Here is a 15,191-nt window from a genome sequence, read left to right on the forward strand (position 1 = left end):
GAGAGGGCCGAGGCGGTCGATGCAGTCCGGGAACAGCTGCTTTTCTTCTTTTTTTTTTAAAGGGCACAACGTTACAAATCTGTCTCTAACCACCTTTTATTGATTGTCGCGCCTGTTTGAGAGATAACAGCGACTTCTTCATTCTGCTCCCCTCCGCTGGTTTGTTTTGGATTGGTAAATTGTGTGTGTGTGTGTGTGTGTGTGTGTGTGTGTGTGTGTGTGTGTGCGTGTGCGTGTGCGCGCGTGTGAAAGAGAGAGTGTTAGGGAATTATAAACTATTTCTCTGGGAGATTGATTGTATTCTTTCTTTCAGACTCTTTGGTGTTTTAAAGTTGTGGTGTTTTAAAGTTGTAACGGTCAACCGTGTCATCTATGCTAGTTGAATGTGAAGAGACGTCATTCCTACATCACTATCAGTTCAACACTGTAGTAATATATACACATATATATATATATATATATTGACCTGTTCGCTGTATACGTCTGACTCAGTGTGCTGCGCCCATCAAGGAGGCAAAAGGAACGTAATCCTGGTCAGAACAACGGGGCAGTCTACAATATATTTGCATTTGTTAGCCATGCTACAAGCGATCTAAACAATCAATCCATGCCAAAGCTAGATATGTAAAAGGTGAAAGCCTCACACTCACAGCCACGCTGATTTGGCAAAACGACATCCAGCCATTTTGTTTGAAACAACTTTTAGTCAGGGGAGTGTCATGGTTTCTCCATAGAGCCCTGTTGTACTTTTTTAGCGCAGCAGCTCGCGCAGGTAGGGGGCAACTTAGTCATGTGACTCAGTTGGTATTGCTGATTGGCTCAAACACGGTATGTTTGTAAACCGCGAACAGGTCTATATATATATATATATATATATATATGGTATAAATATATAGTTGTGGTATATCAGTATACGGAATAAATCTGTTCCGCTAGCGTTCACCTATATCTCTCTTCCCTCTCTCTCTTTGGTATGGTAATCCGTGGTGAGGTAAGAGACTAGATGTCACAGGTCGGGTGCTAACCTGTGCTGTGGGGGGTGGGCTCTGGGGCACCCTTTACCCTCTCACACATACTAACATCTAATACTAATTATTGAACCTAATCCTAACCAGCCAATCACAAAGCTTCCCTGCCTTTATTGAGAGTGCCGGTACACAGTGTGTGCTTGTATTTGTCTATATGGGATGGTGTGTGTGTGTGTGTGTGTATGGATCTTATGAATGCTTCTATTGGATATCAGGCCAATATTAGGATGATATTAGAGAATATTAGTATGATAGAATACCACATGTACCACATGTACACTGCATCAGATGACATCCAAAGTTTAATACTCAGAGCCCTGCCCTCTTTTCTTGATGGCCTAATCACAACTGTTACTTCCCTCGGACAAAGTTTGATTGGAGGATCAAGGAAAGAGGGCAGGGCTTGAGATGGGTCAATAGATATCCTGTTCTCCATGAAAGACATGATTTGTCCACTAATAGTAATAGACTTTGTTGGCTAATCAATCCTTTGTTTTAATGGACAAATCTATTTAATTAGCGTTTGGCACATTCAAGTGTGCAGAAGTACGTCTTTAAATGTTGTGCTTATCAGAGATGTGCTTATCAGAGATGTGCTTATCGTCTTTCAGGATTTTAAACATTAAAATCGACTAACAAAGTCTTGGACGATTAAGACCAAACCAACCGATCAATTGACTACTAGTGGGTCTTCATGGTGTATGTTTAAGAGATAGCATTTTGTATATGGTACACAAGTTACAGAGTAATTACTGTGAGCACCTCAGACACCACTTAGAAATGACCTGGTAACTTTGTAAGCTCTGGTCATTTCAAACAATTATTTGTAATTATGGATGAGTGTTTTCTGAGAAAAATACAAATTACTTGTCATTACCCAAAAAATCGAAGTACATTTTTTTAATCATATTTCATGAACTAATTGAGTCGTTTATGTACATTAATGTGAAGCGCTTCCGCAAAGGGTAACCGATCGAGAGAATTAATGAGCGAGTGGAAGAAAATAAAGTTTTGAGAGTTCAGAGTTCCCACCTTCCCCCCTCCTCGTGTCTGTTTTAACCCCCTGTGGCTCCCAGGGGCCTTCAGCGCTGCCAGTCCTCTGTCTGTGGTCCCAGGGGCCCTCAGCGCTGCCACTCCTCTGCCAGTCTGTCTGTGGCTCCCAGGGGCCCTCAGCGCTGCCACTCCTCTGCCAGTCTGTCTGTGGCTCCCAGGGGGCCCTCAGCGCTGCCACTCCTCTGCCAGTCTGTCTGTGGCTCCCAGGGGCCCTCAGCGCTGCCACTCCTCTGCCAGTCTGTCTGTGGCTCCCAGGGGCCCTCAGCGCTGCCACTCCTCTGCCAGTCTGTCTGTGGCTCCCAGGGGCCCTCAGCGCTGCCACTCCTCTGCCAGTCTGTCTGTGGCTCCCAGGGGCCCTCAGCGCTGCCACTCCTCTGCCAGTCTGTCTGTGGCTCCCAGGGGGCCCTCAGCGCTGCCACTCCTCTGCCAGTCTGTCTGTGGCTCCCAGGGGGCCCTCAGCGCTGCCACTCCTCTGCCAGTCTGTCTGTGGCTCCCAGGGGGCCCTCAGCGCTGCCACTCCTCTGCCAGTCTGTCTGTGGCTCCCAGGGGCCCTCAGCGCTCCCACTCCTCTGCCAGTCTGTCTGTGGTCGCAGGGGGCCCTCAGCGCTCCCACTCCTCTGCCAGTCTGTGTGTGGCTCCCAGGGGCCCTCAGCGCTCCCACTCCTCTGCCAGTCTGTCTGTGGTCGCAGGGGCCCTCAGCATGCTCCTCACTAATGACCCACTACGTTTCATGTCTCTCTCCCCCTCCTTCATTTCCACCATTCTTCTCTCCTCTGCGTCCAACATGAGCAGGACATGCTGTCAGAGTTGGCTGGCCTTCATTAGATGTAGCACGCTGTGTGTGTGTGTGTGTGTGTCTGTGTTTTTTATGTGCATGTGGATACAGTATGTATGTATGTGTGCATGTACATATGTGTGTTTGTGTGCGTGTTATTAACCCTATCCTATCGTCCTCTTATCTTTCCACAGCAGCCAAGAGTTTGCTGAACAAGAAGCCAGATGGTGTCAAGGTACGTTCAGCAGTGTCTTCCTTCTCTCAGATCCTGTGCTTTTTAATGGTGGAAGCTGTCATGCTGCCAACACCCAGTGGTGGAAGAAGTACACAGTTCCTTTACTTAAGTAAAAGTAGAAATACCCAGATAAATAAGTACTCTGGTAAAAGTCCTCCATTAAAATTCTACTTAAGTAAAAGTAGAGAAGTATTTTCTATTGAATGTACTTAAGTATCTAGAGTAAAAGTAGGCATTATACATGACGTTTGTGTATTCCAGTGCTTGGGAGCGTTCAATCCTCGATCCATTGACCTCTACAGGTTATGTTAAAGTGGTATGTGGTCCAGTCATGCTGCTCTGATTAAAGGTTATGTTACGTCCTCTTAAAGTTTGCTTCAATGTGAATGTGAAAGTATATAATCTTTTTTCAATCATTTTTGCCATGTTTGCAATGCAAAATATTTTTCTTCAAAGTAACGAGTAACTGATGGGTTCAGATAAATGTAGTGGAGTACAATATGTCCTTTGAAATGTAGTGGAGTAAAAGTATACATTTCCCTAAAATGAAAATACTCACAAAGTACAAGTAGCTCGAAGTTGTACTTAAGTACAGTACTTGAGTAAATATACTTAGTTACTTTCCACCATCGCCAACGCCTCTAGGCAAACAGCCCCTCTTGGCACAACACTTTGTTTACATTTCTTTGGGGGAGGTTTTGTCGTCGCCGGCCACTCCTCAGGCTCTGATACAGAAAGCTCCTATTGGCCAACGAACACAGACGTTGTAATCATAATCATCATAATCAACTTTATTTACAGCACATTTACAACAGTTGTGACTGTACCAAAGTGCTGCACACATAAAAGCATAGAGCAAAGAAAAAATATATATACAATACATATACTAAATAGTAAATATAATAGTGCAAAAAGTGCAAATACAAATAAGTGCAGGGGTTCAGATAGAAATAAAAAATGTAAGAAAGAAAATAATACAAAAAAAAGTAACAACCTAGGCGGCAGGCTCAGCTCTGGTCAAAGGCCAGGGAGAATAGAGGAGTCTTTAGCCGGGACTTAAAGACCTCCAGGGTCTGGGCTAACCTGATGTGGAAGGGGAGGCTATTCCACAGTTTAGGGAGCGGCTATAGAAAAAGCTCTGTCCCCTCTGGGGACACTAACATGGAGTCCCCTCTGTGTCATGTGTCCCGGTCAAGCCATGGCAGCGGGACCCTGCTGATAATAATCCCTGTTAAACGTTCAGAGTAGTTTTTGCGGAGAGGAGCACCTGGTAAACACTCTCAGCGGTGGATAATGAACTGAGGGACGATTCTCTTCTGCATGCCGGTCCCCCCCCCCCCCGGTCTCATGGTCTTGTCTGAGGTGCCCGCTAGGCCTACGCTTCACAACCCACGCTCTCAAAAAACAACAACACAGAGGTCTTCCAGCTCTGCTCTCCACTACGTCTCTGTTCACTGTTTATCTTTTCATGTTGATGAAGGTGTTCGTCTGGATTATTATCTACTGCTCTGTCAGTGTTAACCTAGCACTCTAATCTAGCACTCTAATCTAGCACGCTAATCTAGAACTCTAATCTAGCACTCTAATCTAGCACTCTAATCTAATCTAGCACTCTAATCTAGCACTCTAACCTAGCACTCTAATCTAATCTAGCACTCTAATCTAGCACTCTAATCTAGCACTCTAATCTAGCACTCTAATCTAGCACGCTAATCTAGAACTCTAATCTAGCACTCTAATCTAGCACTCTAATCTAATCTAGCACTCTAATCTAGCACTCTAACCTAGCACTCTAATCTAGCACTCTAACCTAGCACTCTAATCTAGCACTCTAATCTAGCACTCTAATCTAGCACGCTAATCTAGAACTCTAATCTAGCACTCTAATCTAGCACTCTAATCTAATCTAGCACTCTAATCTAGCACTCTAACCTAGCACTCTAATCTAGCACTCTAACCTAGCACTCTAACCTAGCACTCTAACCTAGCACTCTAACCTAGCACTCTAATCTAGCACTCTAATCTAGCACGCTAATCTAGAACTCTAATCTAGCACTCTAATCTAGCACTCTAATCTAATCTAGCACTCTAACCTAGCACTCTAACCTAGCACTCTAATCTAGCACTCTAATCTAGCACTCTAATCTAGCACGCTAATCTAGAACTCTAATCTAGCACTCTAATCTAGCACTCTAATCTAATCTAGCACTCTAATCTAGCACTCTAACCTAGCACTCTAATCTAATCTAGCACTCTAATCTAGCACTCTAATCTAGCACTCTAATCTAGCACGCTAATCTAGAACTCTAATCTAGCACTCTAATCTAGCACTCTAATCTAATCTAGCACTCTAATCTAGCACTCTAACCTAGCACTCTAATCTAGCACTCTAACCTAGCACTCTAACCTAGCACTCTAATCTAGCACTCTAACCTAGCACTCTAACCTAGCACTCTAATCTAGCACTCTAATCTAGCACTCTAACCTAGCACTCTAACCTAGCACTCTAATCTAGCACTCTAACCTAGCGTTCCAATTATACTCTCCTTGCCCGTCTGTGATCCAGCCAGATGTTTTTTGTTTGTTTTTTAAAGCAAAGCGACAGTGGTTTAGTAATGTAATCAGTGTATTGCCTGAACAGTGCGTAACACCGGTAACCGCGGCAACCCTAGTGTGTGCGTGCCCAACTGTGACCCTCTGTTTCTAAATCTGTCCCTCAATTTCACCCCTGTGTTTAAAATGGCGCTGAACCCCAGTTTCAGTCCCCACTCCACCTCCCCATGGCTGTGTCACTGCCCGGTGTTCTCAGCCTCATCGGCCGCTCTGTCGATCTAAATGCATTTTTGTCAAAAAGTCAAAGTCAAAAAGTAATCACTTATGGAAAAGTGATATCAGTCATTTGAATACTTGTTTCAGTAACTGTAAGAGGATGACTTATTATTTGTAATACCCCAGACACATGATTGTTGTGGTTGTTTGTGTACGCCTGCGCAGGGCATTGAGTCCCAAAAAGTCCTGTTTGATACGGCTGAGTCATCAGCAAACAGTGACAGCACAGTGTGGGCAGCATGAAGGATTATGTTCCCTTTTGAATATTGTTTTCCTCTTTCAAATGCCATTGCTTCAGGGTAAATGGGTACACAGCCTTCTGGCTTTTCAAATAACCCCCGTCTGAAAGCGCCAGGCTTGTGTGTGTGTTTGCTTTTGTACTGGGCCAATGGACACAGTTTGTCTTGTTCTCTCTCGTACTGTGACCGCTCGATGCAGAAAAGGAAGACGGACAGCAACGAGCAGCCGTTATCAATGGTAGGCCCGCTGCTTCTCACCAGACCTGGCAACCAAGCAGGGTTGTTGTAGTTGGCAGTAGAAATCCTGGCAGATGATGTCGAGAGTGTTAGTCCAGTCACAAGCTTTAGTTTCGCTGTTTGAGATGGGAACCCCTTTCCAATGACACAAGTCCCAAATGCAAAGGTTGGTCAAAGAAAATCCCTATGAGATTCTACTTGTAGCCTTGACTCTAAGGTAGAATAACACTGTATCATAGACTCTAAGGTAGAATAACACTGTATCATAGACTCTAAGGTAGAATAACACTGTAGCCTAGACTCTAAGGTAGAATAACACTGTATCATAGACTCTAAGGTAGAATAACACTGTAGCCTAGACTCTAAGGTAGAATAACACTGTAGCCTAGACTCTAAGGTAGAATAACACTGTATCATAGACTCTAAGGTAGAATAACACTGTAGCCTAGACTCTAAGGTAGAATAACACTGTATCATAGACTCTAAGGTAGAATAACACTGTAGCCTAGACTCTAAGGTAGAATAACACTGTAGCCTAGACTCTAAGGTAGAATAACACTGTATCATAGACTCTAAGGTAGAATAACACTGTAGCCTAGACTCTAAGGTAGAATAACACTGTAGCCTAGACTCTAAGGTAGAATAACACTGTAGCATAGACTCTAAGGTAGAATAGTAATGTAGCATAGACATAGTAGAATAGCTCCATAGTTTATAGTATACATGTTATGACATCTGCATGGCAACATTCCACCATTTTTGGTTTGGTTTGGTTTAAAATGCCTCCTATTCGCACTCTTGACATTGCATGTAGATATTTGACCAGATCAGAGCGTAGGTTGAGGGGTTTAGTGTCTTGCTCAAGGGACACTTCGGCAGGGACGGGTGCATAGGCTGTTGTGGGGAAACAAACCCGTGACCTTCTGGTTATGTTTTGAGATAAAGAACCGATTTATAGGGCAGTTTGATACCATTGTTTTTCTATTGAAGCATTTTGACAAAACAAGCTTTCCTTTACTCACTTGGGTGACTCATACAATGACCTTATATTGCCTTAAAAGGATATTTCACTTTAGTAGAACTTGTCAAGTTTCAGAAGTCTTACCTCTTATGTAATTTACAAGTACGCAAGCGAGCACTGCTGTCCTTGTCGTCCACTGCGAACACCACCGTTCCTCCCAGGTGTCGGGCCCCTCATTCACTTCCAAACATTTTGGGGATCAAGTCTAAATATCATACTTGGTCGCTAGCTTACTTGCAGATGACTTTGCATAAAGGTAAGACTGCTCAAAGTTGACAAGTTCAACTAAAGTGAAATATCCCTTTAATGACTCAAGTGTCCATGCAGACTTGAAGGAGGCGTGGCCTTCTGACCTAATTACACCTGCTTTCTAAGTGATTGAGCGTGATTGGATAATTGCTTCGCCGTGGGCCGTTAGTGACTCTTTGAGACGTTAAGAGAGAGACGAGGCACACTAGGTGTGACTCATTAGAACATCTTTAGCCTCTGTAGCAGGTCAACAGTAGATGCCACATAGAAGTGGTTTACATAATCTGAAAGCTGAGAGACCCTTTGTTAACAAAAACTTTGGTGCAAAATATAAAATAATTTCACCATTCAAGAATGGTAAAAAAATACCTATAAAATACCACATTAAGACACCAAAACCTTGAGGAACACCATAGAAAAGTCATGCTGTGATTTGGTATTAAAAACCTTTGACATTTGCAGTTGTATGAATTGTATTTTTGGGGGGGAATCATTCCATTTGGGCTGTGGGGGGTGCTTAATGTCTGAACAAGTCGACTGAAGGCTTCTTGTTCTCAGCGAAAGCATGCAGATGGATACATGTTGATATGTCTAGTGTGTGAAATCCTCTTTCAGTGCCTCTGCCCGTTTCTTAGGCAGTTAGCCTAGCTGGTATGTGCGCCATTAGCATTAGCCACGCTTTTAGGCCTCTTTGCTTTTGGAAAGAATGATAAAAAATAAATGAATTATAATCTTTATTTTTTAATTTTTTTTTGCATTCGACTAAGAGGTTGGCAGTCGACTACGGCTCCTTTCGATCGATTAGTTGACTATTCGACTAATTGAGGTCAGCCCTAGTACCTTATGAGGTCTAGTCTCATATGATACCTTTGCGCTAGCTTAAAGAATTTGCCCGCTACAGCCTCTGAAAGATAGTCCCGTCCATGGATCTCAGAGGGTTCTGTTTTAACTCTACTGTGTCCATTAGTGTTTCTTTGGGCCTGGAAAACCAAATAAAGTAGCCAGTGTTACCACTAATCATTTCGGAAAACTGCACTTTTATGACCTCACAAAAAAAAAAAAAAAAAAAAGGATTAATGAATCGCTACAAGTGTGCTAGTTGTTGTAATTAACTCCTCAGCTCTCTTTGTGAACTTTGTTTTCAAGTTCTCTAGAATGGACACATTCTCTAGAATGTGTCTGAGTGCTGAACACGTTCAATCTAAGCTTATACTAAAGGCTCCCACAGAGTCAGGCGTACTATGAGCGAACCGAACTCTCTGCGCGGGATGTCCGCAGTCGTTTGAGGTTTCATAGTCGAGCGTACCACTGCGTACCAATTTCCGACATTTCTCATGCCAGTTTACTACATTTCCCACAATCTCTGTTTCCAAGATTTAGAAATAAAACTGGTAGTTTTACACACTTAATTTAGAAAAGCCATTCCAACTTCTCAAGTTTCTTCAGCTGATGAAAAAAAGACATGGTCCAAATGTATAATGAATTGGAATGGATAACGAATAGCGATAGTAAAACAAAATTTAGCATCATCTAGCTGCCAAAGTCTTACCGGACCAATCCTACCCATAGAACCATGATCCTGCCCTACTCTCTCTTGGCACAGAGTGAGTGTTCAGAGTAAAATGCAGATCTGTGTCACATTTAATGCAGGTCGATGTCAACCAACACGCCGAGCAGCCTTTTGTGTCCGCGCATTAGAAGATTTGAGCTTTGCGCGGACCTCTGCGTTCCGCATACGTTGCGCCCGACTCTGTGGGACATGAGCTTCCATGTGCTGGGCTGGTGCCTTGCTATGCCTGCCACGTGCTAGAACCATGCTGAGAAGGACAGTGTTGGATTCTGCCAGTTCACACTAACCTTCCTCCACAGCGTTTGAGGTTCCTGGCTCAACTTCTCCACAATGCTCCTCTCTCTTCCCCTGCAGTGGCTACTCTTAAGGTTACACTCTCAAAAGTGATGGTGTTGAAAAGATGTGTTGTCCATGACTAAACACATACTGTACCGGCGTGTGTGTGTGTGTGTTAGTCACAATGTGTGTCCATTTTTAACACATTGGTTCACTTAAAGGAACATGCCAACATTATGGGAAACGCACTTTGCGCTCAGTAGAAAGCTATCCGGCTGCAAGCTAGCCTAGCTTAGCACAAGTGAATTGAAGTGGATATGGATCAGCTAGCTTAGCTTTTGGCCCAAAAAAAACACCTCTCTTGGAGTTTTAAGCTAGGCTAGCTGGTCCGTATCCATTTCCATTCATTTGCGCTACGCTAGGTTAGCTTGCAGCCAGATAGCTTACTACTGAATGCACAGAGAGGAAATTGGTATCTATCTTCATGTCAGACTCTGGGAGAAGACGGAAAGTGCATTCATCATAATGTTGGTGTGTTCCGTTAAAGATACCACACCTGTCTTATTTCAACACATCCTTATTGAGGGTGTATCTTGGTGGAGAGTTGTCCTGTGTTGCCTTCCAGTCTCGCTGTGTCTCTCCACTCTCTGTCCCTCCAGGTCAACAACAAGACCAATGTGGTCACCAGCCCTAGAGAGCCTGTCCACTCTCTGGTACACTGCCTGCGTGCCTGCCTGCCGTGCTGGTTGTCTTTCTGACTGTCTTTCTGACTGTATGCATGGCTAGAGGGCTGTCCCCAATACCCTTTTTTGGGCCTTCGAAGCTTCAGTCGCAATAAATCATTCTTCCCAAGTGCAGGGTTTCAATGCAGCGGGTACATTAGATGGTACATTAGATGGTACATTAGACGGTACATTAGATGGTACATTAGATGGTACATTATACGGTACATTAGATGGTACATTCGATGGTACATTAGATGGTACAGTAGACGGTACATTAGACGGTACATTAGATGGTACATTAGATGGTACATTAGACGGTACATTATATGGTACATTAGACGGATTAGACGGTACCTTAGATGGTACATTAGATGGTGCATTAGACGGTACATTAGATGGTACATTAGACGGTACATTAGACAGTACATTAGACGGTACATTAGACGGTACATTAGATGGTAGATAGACCTTTTCTGTGAAGAACCCGCTTCCCAATGAATTGCAAATGATTCATTATTAATTAATTATTTCTGTAAGCGACTTCTTATGCGGATGTTCAGGCACATTTTTGGAGTGGTAAAATGTTTTAAAAAAATAATATTTAAATAATATTTATAATATAATTTATATTATTATATAATATTATATTTATAATATAATATAATATAATATTATAATATAATATTTATAATATTTATTTATTATATATGAACCCATTTGAATATTGATTTTGGCACTATTACCATGGCAGCGATTGAAGCTTTGAACCTGTCCGTCTGTCTGCCTGTCTGTCTGTCTGTCTGTTTGTCTGTCTACCTGTCTGTCTGTCCCTCTGTCTGTCTGTCTGTCTGTCCCTCTGTCTGTCCGTCTGTCTGTCTGCCTGTCTGTCTGCCTGTCTGTCTGTCTGTTTGTCTGTCTACCTGTCTGTCTGTCCCTCTGTCTGTCCCTCTGTCTGTCCCTCTGTCTGTCTGTCTGTCTGTCCCTCTGTCTGTCCGTCTGTCTGTCTGCCTGTCTGTCTGTCTGTCCGTCTGTCTGTCTGTCTGTCTGCCTGCCTGTCTGTCTGTCCGTCCGTCTGTCTGTCTGTCTGCCTGCCTGTCCGTCCGTCTGTCCGTCTGTCTAACTCCCCACCCGTCCGTCTGTCTGTCTGTCTGCCTGCCTGTCCGTCCGTCCGTCTGTCCGTCTGTCTAACTCCCCACCCGTCCATGTTTCTTGATGGTGTCCTGCCGCTCTGTTGATTCAGCCGGACGCTCCTCTCACCTTCTCATCTACAGCGATCCATCTCATCAAACTGTGGGAACTCTCCCTCTCTTTCCAACACTATGTCATCCCCACACGCATTTGCATGGGCTGCGTAAACCTCCTGCCGTCGCCATGCAAGCGCTGGTGCATCACATGGACTTTCCTTTTGTTGTTGATGATGACCGGAACTGACCGTATTCACACGGTGGTCATTTTGCTCTTATGTCAATGCTCTTATGCTCTGGAGGAACCTGAGCATCACATGAGAGCAAAATGTCTACAGTGTGAATCAGGTTAATGACGGCTGTGGTGTCGTTGCTTGCCTGTGTAGGATATCTCATTTGAGGAAGAGAAGGACTGTCAGACTCCAGTTGGTGCATTTCAACAAAAGTTTATTGAATATTCACCAGGACGGAACTCCAGCCAAAACATTGGAACTTTCTCAAATCAGTTTCAGTCTGACCACACTGAGACCTAGTCACTCCTTATATCTTAAAACAGTATTTCCTGGAAGCAAACAGATGCTTTGATGCTCAGTATGTTTGGTCTGGCTCAACAATGGGAATTTATGGTACAAACAAATCAGTATTGACACGCTTGGCCATACGTTTAACCTAAAAGGTTACAGAATAGTTCTTCTAAGGTCACCACTTCCTCACCAGATGCTTAAACTGAAATACCTTGAAACACACAGAATATAAAATAGGCATATTGGTAAAATAGGCATATTGGTTCATGTAACTGAGGGGTACAATTCCCTGACTGTATTGATAAGTATGGTATCATTAAACCACTACCGCTTTATGTACTTTAATTACTGGCCATACAGTACACGATATATGAATATGATGAACACTTCCCACAATGAAATCGGTTCCAGTCAAAGGTATTAATCAAGTATTTAATGGAGCAAAAGGTACATAGGATACTTTACATTATTCTTTGAATGCACTTGTAAGGCAAAGGAGTATGCATAGGCAAATCAATAACGAATGTCCATTCTCTGGTTACGCAGGAGGTAATTATACAACCTGAATCTTAGGGAATTATATCTATGGTACACTAGTAATAGCGGGAGATACTGGAAAGGGTTCCCACTGGTTGTAAGCCAGCAAGGGGGGTAGAAGATCTGTCGGTAGTAGGACGTCTGGTCAACGATGACTAGGGAGACTTCAGGTACAGAAGCCGGTGCAGTAGTCTCTTGATCCACAGACGAATACAGCTTGGTTCTCTTGTAGACTGTAGCTCTACAGTGAAGAAAGCTAGGCGGCCTCAGGCTCTCTGAGCGCCGACTCGACTTGACTCCTCTCGGGGTAAATCCAACACGTGCAGGCGTCGGCGATTATCCGCTCCATAAATCATAGGACCAAAGCAAATATATTCCAGCCGCAAAGGCTATGCAGTCGTCGGGTAGATTAATCCAGTGTACATGTCCATACGGTTCTCGCCTAGGTCTCCTCGGGTGAAGGCGCCATGCGGTCGGCCCAGCCTGGATAAGAACTCTAGCTAAATACGAGAAAGCGTTGGAGATGCTGGTCACTATAGAATTCTAACCGCACGATACACTATACACAAATAGACTATTAAAGACTCAATAGAAATATGTCGCACTCGACGGTATAGTGCCAAACTCGGACAATTCAGTTATTAATTCGCACGCGGTCTCGATGCTCTACTCTGAGGCCAAACAGGCCATACTTCACCGCACGTTGTATCGTGGGTGAGGCTTCAACTTATCGGTAACATGCTAAGTGCACGAAGGGTACGGAGGTAAGGGGCTAAAGGTCTTCTACATTCACCTGCGCCGTATTTATATGCACGGTGAACAAATAGTGCCACTCTCATTTCTGTCGCCGTATCCCTGAGCAGGGCCGGGGCTAGTACAGACATGTCTTGTCGGTAACTTTGAACTTGGCTCCGGGGGCCGGTCCCTGGCGCCGGTGGACCGCTGTCCAATAGGAGAATGAACTATTATGGTCTGGGCTAAAAGGGATATTCCGTGTATATGTACAAGGAATATACAGGGGATATCAAACGATATACAAATACTATGCAATATATATCAATAAATAAATATATATATTCGGTTTAATCTGATCCTTCGTAACAGCCGCCCCCTAATTAGTCCCACCTAATTAGCTAAGCAGAGACAGATTAACCGCACTGTCCTCTACTCAATGTCTGTTGTGAGGGTCAGTCAGTTCACAAAGTCATGGGGTCATGGTCGTCATCGATGGTATCGGGGAGCCTTGGCAGTTCTATTAGCCTCGCCACGGGTCGGGTGTAGGTCCGCCCTTGGACGAGCACTTCGGCTGCTCGGACCTTTCCGTCGGCACCGGTGATCACTTTGCTTACGCGGCCAGCCGGCCACATAGCTCGGGGTAGTGACTGGTCGATAATCATGACGACTGTTCCTTCTGTCAAATTGTCTCTCTCTTTTACCCATTTCTGGCGGGTCTGTAGAGACGGTAGGTAGTGGAGTAGGAAGCTGTTCCAAAACTTGTCAGCCAATACTTGACTGTACCTCCACATTCTTCGGCCGTTCGCTTCTTCAGGCCTGTACATTGTCTGGGGTAGCGCGGGGTCCAGCCGCCCCATCAAGAGTGTGTTGGGGGTGACTGGGTCGACATCTGCTACATCACTTGAGACGTAACCGAGGGGCTTTGAATTCAATACTCCCTCGATCTCCGTGAGGACTGTCATTAGGACTTCTTCCGCCACGGTCTGGGCCCCAAGCACGGCGTACAGGGCTGTCTTTATTGAACGTACTTCTCGTTCCCAAGTTCCACCGAAGTGAGGTGCGTTCGGGGGATTAAACTGGAAGTCAATCTGGGATGGAGCGAGGTGGGTCTTAAGTTCTGGGCCCATAGCTTGGAAGCTCTCTCTCAGCTCTCTTTCTCCGCCTTTGAAGTTTGTCCCGTGATCAGACAACAATATAGACGGTTTGCCTTTCCGCGATGTGAATCTTCGGAAGGCCATAAGGAATGAGTCTGTGCTCATGGTTGGAAGGAGTTCTATATGTATCGCTCGGGTGGTCATGCATTTGAATACAATACCCCACCGCTTCTCGGTTCCTCTTCCTTTCTTTATATACAGCGGGCCGAAACAGTCCATACCGGTGGAGTGAAAAGGCTTGTCGCCGAGTCGGAGGCGACAGGGAGGTAGGTCAGCCATCCGGGGTATACTGGGCTGCGCTCGCCACTTACGACAGTCTAGACAGGTTCGCTGGAAGCGCCGCACTGCTTCTCTCCCTTGCAGTATCCAATAACGACGTCTGATCTCCGCGAAGACTCTCTCTGCCCCTGCGTGGTGCACATCCTCGTCGTATTTCTTTATGATCAACTCTGTGACCTTGTGTCGGCTGTTCAAGACTATCGGTTACTTGACGTCATCCGGTAAGTCTGGGGCTCTCCGCAGACGACCACCCACTCTGATGAGACTATGGGCGTCGCTCTCGGGTGCTAGGTGGAGCAGTCTGCTGTCTGATGGGACGGGCTTTGCTCCCTGTAGACAGTCTAGCTCATCGGGGAACGAGTCTCTCTGGGCTCGTTGTAGTAGAAGAAGTTCTGCTTCTTCGTAGTCAGCTGCAGTAATGTCAGTAGTGAGCTGAACCTCTGGGTGGTGCCACAGAAATGTCTTTAGCTGCGCACTCTCTAGGGTGAGGCAATCGTCTATGTCGGGGTCTGTGGAGACGAGTGTGTTCAATCCACAGAAC

The 15,191-nt window shown here is 44.8% G+C and overlaps 1 protein-coding gene across 12 annotated transcripts in view; it reads left to right on the forward strand.

Annotated features, from left to right (window-relative positions):
- Window positions 1-15,191, forward strand: part of camk2d1 (calcium/calmodulin-dependent protein kinase (CaM kinase) II delta 1) — a 240,301-nt gene that overhangs the window by 180,752 nt on the left and 44,358 nt on the right. For 4 of the 12 annotated variants that reach the window (XM_084322604.1, XM_084322598.1, XM_084322605.1 and 1 more), the window contains exon 13: window positions 3,051-3,091. In XM_084322604.1, coding sequence (XP_084178730.1) covers window positions 3,051-3,091 — 41 coding nt within the window. Of the gene's footprint in view, window positions 1-3,050; window positions 3,092-10,171; window positions 10,226-15,191 lie in introns of all 12 variants that reach the window. The other 8 variants (XM_084322607.1, XM_084322600.1, XM_084322606.1 and 5 more) reach the window with 3 other exon arrangements.

Source organism: Notolepis coatsorum (genome assembly GCF_963971535.1).
Source record: "Notolepis coatsorum genome assembly, chromosome: 1".
Lineage (NCBI taxonomy): Eukaryota > Metazoa > Chordata > Actinopteri > Aulopiformes > Paralepididae > Notolepis > Notolepis coatsorum.